Source organism: Etheostoma spectabile, chromosome 1 (assembly GCF_008692095.1).
Source record: "Etheostoma spectabile isolate EspeVRDwgs_2016 chromosome 1, UIUC_Espe_1.0, whole genome shotgun sequence".
Taxonomy (NCBI): Eukaryota; Metazoa; Chordata; class Actinopteri; order Perciformes; family Percidae; genus Etheostoma; species Etheostoma spectabile.
In genome coordinates, this window is record NC_045733.1 from 19,226,390 (window position 1) to 19,232,989 (window position 6,600).

General features: G+C 40.4%; 1 protein-coding gene across 6 annotated transcripts in view; it reads left to right on the plus strand.

Moving 5' to 3' along the window:
* csnk1g1 (casein kinase 1, gamma 1) overlaps positions 1 to 6,600 on the plus strand; it is a 49,057-nt gene that overhangs the window by 4,245 nt on the left and 38,212 nt on the right. For all 6 annotated transcript variants that reach the window (XM_032523579.1, XM_032523602.1, XM_032523610.1 and 3 more), the window contains exons 2-3: positions 5,021 to 5,453; positions 6,164 to 6,204. In XM_032523579.1, coding sequence (XP_032379470.1) covers positions 5,267 to 5,453; positions 6,164 to 6,204 — 228 coding nt within the window. In that variant the 5' untranslated portion in view covers positions 5,021 to 5,266. The remainder of the gene's footprint in view (positions 1 to 5,020; positions 5,454 to 6,163; positions 6,205 to 6,600) is intronic.

Sequence of the window (6,600 nt, forward strand, 5' to 3'; positions counted from 1 at the left end):
CAATTAATATGTCTGTACAACATGAACAGGGCCCTTACGTAACATCAAGATGCCTTTTCAACTCAGACATTGTTTTAATTCACCTACCCTGTCTTGATCTTGCTGGTGCGTAGCTTGCATGGTTAGCTGTTAGCTGCTATTGATAAGTGTGTTCAGCCAGGCGTTTGGGAAAATCATAAAGCAGTAGTTCCGTGTGTGTTTGTAGCTCATCCATTTGTGTGTGATTGATCTGGTGTTGGTGATTAGGAGGCTTGGCGGTGTCGATCTGTGTGGTAGATTCCTTAGCCGGGCAGGCAGCCTTCATCCCCGCCTCACGCAGTCGACAACAATCCCCCTAGCGACCGGTGGTGTGGTGGGTGTCCTCCATGCCTCCGCGGCAACAAATTGTAGTTTATTAACCTCTCAAAAATAGGTAATTTAAGACTGTAGCAGTTATGACCATATGAGTAACTATGTAACTACATGGAATTACCTATTGTTGAGGAAGAAATAAACTACAATTTGTCACCATATATCAAATTATTATGTCTTCTCCTTCTGAGAAACAATTACCGTTACCTTACTTTTTATAGGATGCCAAAAGGTGGGTATTCTCAAACATATCCTTATTTATCAGGAGACATGGTGCCGCCACAGGGATAAAGGCCGGGGATTCCCCATGTTACATTAAAACTGAAGAAGCCATTTGTAGAGACCACAGAACAGTCCAGTGAATTGCTTGTTGTTCACTTAATTAATTGGGCGGTCAGCTGATGGGAATTTACACATATCACTTATGACATTTATTCTGTAAATCCCTTTTACACACATGAGGTAAACAAAACTACCGAGACACCTTCTAAAATAATGCCACACACAACACCACCACCACTTAGTATGTCTGAATGAAAAATGAACACATAACACATCCACTGTGTGTATTAATAACCAGATGAAAAGGATACACAAGTACTTAAATAATACCTAGGGGCCCATTACAGCATGTAGTGTGATACGCCTTTAAAAATTTTCAGATGTTTTGCTGCCTGTCATGAAGTGTTGTTTTGCTGCTTTCTGTAGTATGAATTAAGTTCTTGTCCTACTTTGTTCCCTCATAATCCTCAGGCATGTTTGAAATACAATGTGGATGTGGTAATTTTCCTAGTAATACAGACGACAAATATATAAAACAGGCAAAGAAACCATACATTCAGTTTTGTGCAATTTGTTATAATGTGATATTCTCATACTCTGAATTTAACGTAAAAACACCTTAAAAGTATAGCTGGCATGTAATTTGCTCCAAACAAACCTGACAAAAACTGTCCTTCGGTCATCCTTTTGTGTTGCGCTATCTTTAACAATAGACTCATGTCTCAAATCAAAAGATGTTAATATACTGTAGAATTTAGCATACTTATTGTGGAAATCAACATTTTTGAAACATTTGATCAGACTTAATTTACACCCAAAGCAAATAAGTGGAAAACACTCCAGTTAGAATCAATTGTGCCTCTTTTCCCTAAAAACACACTTAATATAGTGAAGATTCAACACATTACATATGTATTGAATCTTCAGTGTAACCTTTTATTATTGTAGTAATAACTTTGAATAAAGTTGCAAGCTGTGTTTAGCGTAAAAGGACTGAACAGCAGCGTCCACGGAATAATGAGTGTGTGTTTATTATCCTGCGCCCACCACTGAGTTTGTGTGTGAAGATGATCTTCAATCAGGGGAAACACCTAACCGAGTTTATCTAAACACTGGTTCACGCTGGATTGGACTGGCCTACAAATGGTATTTGCACAATGGAAACTGTAACAGCTCGTTTGTCGTTGCTGCGGACCTGTTTTTATAGCCATGTTGTTCTGTTCCTGGTTTTATGTAATAGCAACAGTGCACAGTTGCCCTTGAGAGCAAACTAGCTGTCTTTGATGCTGAGATGTGTGCGGGCAATACTGAGCATGAGTCATCCGAAAGCCCACACACAAATACTTTTCAGCAGCAGCCTTTCCATGCTTGGGAATTACACCATTGTCATGAAATCATTAGTAGCTGTTTTAAATTCATTTATTTATTTATTTATTTTTCATGCATGTTTGGGTGGCTAATTAAAGGAACTGGTAATCTGAGAAAAGAGGCCTGCAGTTGATAAAACCTACATCTCATTTCTAAGTGATTTTTTTTAGTCTTACACTAAAGTTATATACGCAATTGTTTTTCTGAGCACTTCATGAATTGTAGTGTCTATCAAGTTAAGCTACAGTGTCCTTGCGAGCAGATGTAGCTTTATATAATTGTTGACATAACATTCCCTGCTGTCGTTGTCTGCCAGGCTATAGCTGTGGGTAGTGGAGAGTCTTGGATGCATTCACGATCTCAAACTGTGACTTGCGGTTTGTGTTGATGTTACAACTGTTTACTGGTGCTTTCTGTGACTTGATGGCTATCTCCTTAGCAGGTCTGTTACAGTAAGCCAGTCCTGTCCTCATTTAGCACAGTTTACTTGTAAACATTGAGTGCTCATATGACTCATGACCTTCAAATATGAGTAAAACTTGTATTGTTATGAAGTTAAATATAGAATTTTTTTTTTACTGTTCAGGTTTTTTATTTTTTGATAGGATATTGAAAGTAGGGAAACTTTTAAATGGCAAAATATCTACCTTACTCTCCCCATTGCCCACAACCAAGACACTGGACCATTATTAAATGAACTAAATTCAATTCCAATTTCTAGTTTATTTTACTTTTATTGTGTTGCATTTCTTCAATCTTGAGGTAGGGAGGCATGTTTTGCAGGACATTTTAAGTGGCTAAATGTCTTCAATGTGGAACTACCGTAAATTCCGGACTACAACGCGCACCTGATTAAAAGCCGCACGCTCTAATTTTAGAAAGAAAATCAATTTTGTACTTGTACAGGCCGCACTGGATTTTAAGCCGCAGGTGGCCCACGTTGTAATACGAGATATTCACACAAAGATATTACACGTGAGGATTTTTTAACTTTTAATTTAATCTGTATGGTAACAAATACATATTGTGAATGCTTTTTTTTCCGAACAGTGCCTAATTTTAATTATGCGTAGGCCTACTGTACGTACCGGTAACACACAAATAACGTTGTGTATGCTTTTTTACTGAACAGTGCACGAACAACATTCCAATATCTCCTAACGACTGGTAAAAAAATTTATACCGGTGTACACACTGCAGCCTACCAGGAAAAGTCATTAATCGCCGTCTTGATCTTCCTCCTGTGCACTAAAACCATCAAAGTCCTCTTCTTCAGTGTCCGAAGTGAACAGCCTCAGGATCTCGTCACTCACTTCAGTCTCTTCGTCGTCGCTCTCACTTGAGCGCACGCGGTCCTCTTCATCACGCAGCAGTCCAGCCTTTCGAAACCCGTTGGTGATGGTGGATGTTTTGACACGGCTCCACGCATTTAGGATCCACTGGCAGACTTGAGTTAAAGATGCTCTTCGCATGCGGCCTGTTTTGGTAAAGGATTTCTCTCCGCTGTCATCCATCCTCCCACTCAACGCGCAGTGCCACTTTAAATGCCGGTTCACGCTGATGTCCAGTGGCTGCAAATACTTAGTGGTACCCCCAGGAATCACAGCTGGAATTGAGTTTGTACTCTTGATGGCAGCTTTCACTGAATCTGTGATATGGGCCCTCATGCTGTCCATAACGAGCATTGCTTTTTTTCTGCGAAAGAATCCCCCTGGTCGCTTTGCGTAGCACTCTCTCAGCCAATCCTTCATTAGGCTCTCCATCATCCAACCTTTCTTATTGACTTTCACCACGATTTCTCTTGGGAATTTTTCCTTTGGCATTGTCAGCCGCTTAAAAATCACCATCGGTGGAAGTTTTAGTCCGGATGCTGTACAGCTCAGAACACAAGTAAAATGCGTTCTCTCATGTCCACTGGTTTTCAGTGTGATGGACGAGTCACCTCTTTTATTAACAGTCCGAGTGAGAGGCAGGTCGAACGTCAAAGGTACTTCATCCATATTTATGATCTCATCTGGCCCGATGGAATTCGCCGCTATCTTGGTTTGAGTGAATGTGCGGAAGTTAGCAAGTTTTCCTCGTAGTCGGGAGGGAGCTGGACACAAAGTTGTGCGTGCCTGACGGACAGGCCTTCTTCTCATAATCTAAAACACCACGATGGCCCACCTCTAAAATCTTCGATTTTATTTCGGTGGCGATGGCTTTAGCTTCAGTCTGATCTGCACGGTGGAAACACGCGGGCCGCCCGCTCTCGTGTGTGTAACCCAGTCTTCAAGAACGTTTTCAAGTTCGGGCCATCTGCTATGATTACCTCTGAAAGCTTTTGTCGTCTTTTTGCACTGACTCAGTTCTTCACGCTGGCGTCTCCACCGCCTCACCATCGATTCATTTATGCCAAGATTACGTGCAGCAGCTCGATTACCCTCTTCAACGGCCAGATTGATCGCCTTTAACTTAAAAGCTGCATCATATGCTTTTCTTCGAGCGTTTTCCATGTTGATGAGGGTGAGTCTACAAATGACTGATTTACAATAATGTAATTGTGAAAGTGCGCTTGATTTATCACAAAATTTCATTGGACCTCTGTAAACTACTCCTCAATTTTATTGGTCTACTGTTACGAGGCAAAAAGCTTTTGGTGGGATGTGAAAAAAAAAAATACATGCATTAGCCGCGTCGTAGTACAGGCCGCAGTATCTAAAGTGTGGGAAAAAAGTAGCGGCTTATAGTACGGAATTTACGGTACTTTAAATTGTATTTGCAATGCCAGTGTTTTCAATTTGCCAGTGTTTGGAATGGTAGTTTAAATGTTCATTTGACTATCAGCTTTTGCCAAGAAGAAACTTACTGAAAAGGACCAGTCTACAAGCCTACTGGTAATGTGTTCTGAAACCCAATTTAGTTTGCAGGAGTTGATCAGATTAATATTGGAGACGACACCTTAAGACCACAAACCCCATTCAATGTGCTGCTCTCTGTGGAAAGTTAATGGCTTTGTTGTGTCTTGTGTTTGCTACAGGTCCTTCACCTTCTCCTTCCTGTGACAGATGTTGAGGCCGGAGGTCAGTCTGTTCAACAACTGTTAGAGGTGACGGGGTGAGGACGGGGGAGGAGTGTCGGTTAGCTGTACCGGGGTTTTGTCTCATGAGAGTGACTGTGCCATCCAGGCACTGCCAGTGACCAGGGCTGTGGCTGTGGTGGGCCCGGCCCAGGAGGCCTTTTTCTACATCTTTTCAGGCCCCTGCTGACCTGTGCTGCTCACACCATGGATCAACAGAGAGATAAATATGGCGAGCGGCCTGCCAGGAGCACTAAAGTTGCCCAGGGAAGCCGCAGCGGCCACTCGTCCCGACCATCTGGCTCCTCCAGCTCATCTGGGGTTCTCATGGTGGGGCCAAACTTTCGTGTGGGCAAAAAGATCGGCTGTGGAAACTTTGGTGAATTGAAGCTTGGTAAGTTTACTCTAAATCTTGTGTTAAATGGTTCAAGACATAATAACTGACGAGTGAATGTAGATATTTTTATGGCAGTTCTTAATGTGTGGAACTACAGTCAGTTGCTGGTTTAGAAGGTTCACCTAACCAAAACTAATGCAGTCTTATATACTATAGTAATACCTTGTTCGGTTTTTATTCAAACTGTTTTAGAGGGGTGTTGATTAAACTTTATTCTCATTTGAAGGTTGTAGTTTGTGGTAGTTTTGTATTGCATTATACAGAGAAGTTTTTTAAAGGTTTGTCCACCCCATTAAATCAGGTATCTCTCAGTATAATGCAATACAATTCCACGGCAGGACTGTAAATTGTAGCCTCCAAAATAACCATACCTTAAACCAAAACCTGTTAAAACAAATAAATACAAACAGAAGATTATAACTTCCATGGCAATAACATTTTTAGGGCTGTTTTTTTAGACTGAATTCTCTTTTGTTAGGTGTCCTTAACCTAATAACCTTGGAAAAAAGATTTATACTATAATATATAGATCATTTTTTTGTTAAAGACCTTTATATGCATGGATGTTGCAAAATTTGCAAGACATTTAAATAACAAATCTCCACACAATCAGTACAGAGTATTCCTTGGTGAACCTGTTGTAACACCTTAAACGGTGTACTTTCTTTTTAAAGCCATCTAAGCTGTCTTTCCTGTTTTTGTTTCAGGTAAAAATCTCTACACCAACGAGTATGTAGCTATTAAACTGGTAAGTGCACACTTTCTTTCTCTGCTTGATTACCCACCTCTGCTGATGTAAAAATCCTTTGCAGAACGATAGATAAAATACAGTTACACAGATGCATAATGAAGAACTCGGTTTACTTGATTTTAGCAATTCATGAAAATGTTACTAAAATTATTTAAAGTGATTACAATGTAAATGTAATGTAAATGTAACTTTCAGTTTGTGTTGATTCCAGCGGCCCCTTATGACAAAAGCGGTAGTGTTTTTATCACACTTGCTGTCGTAAAGGCCTTTTCTTTACTCACTTTATTATCGAGTTAACGTTACCGGCCTCGTATTGTTACAATGAATGTTTTGCTCAGACAGAGATTTATTGATTTACAATAAGAATATTTTACAGATTCATCGTTGCATTAC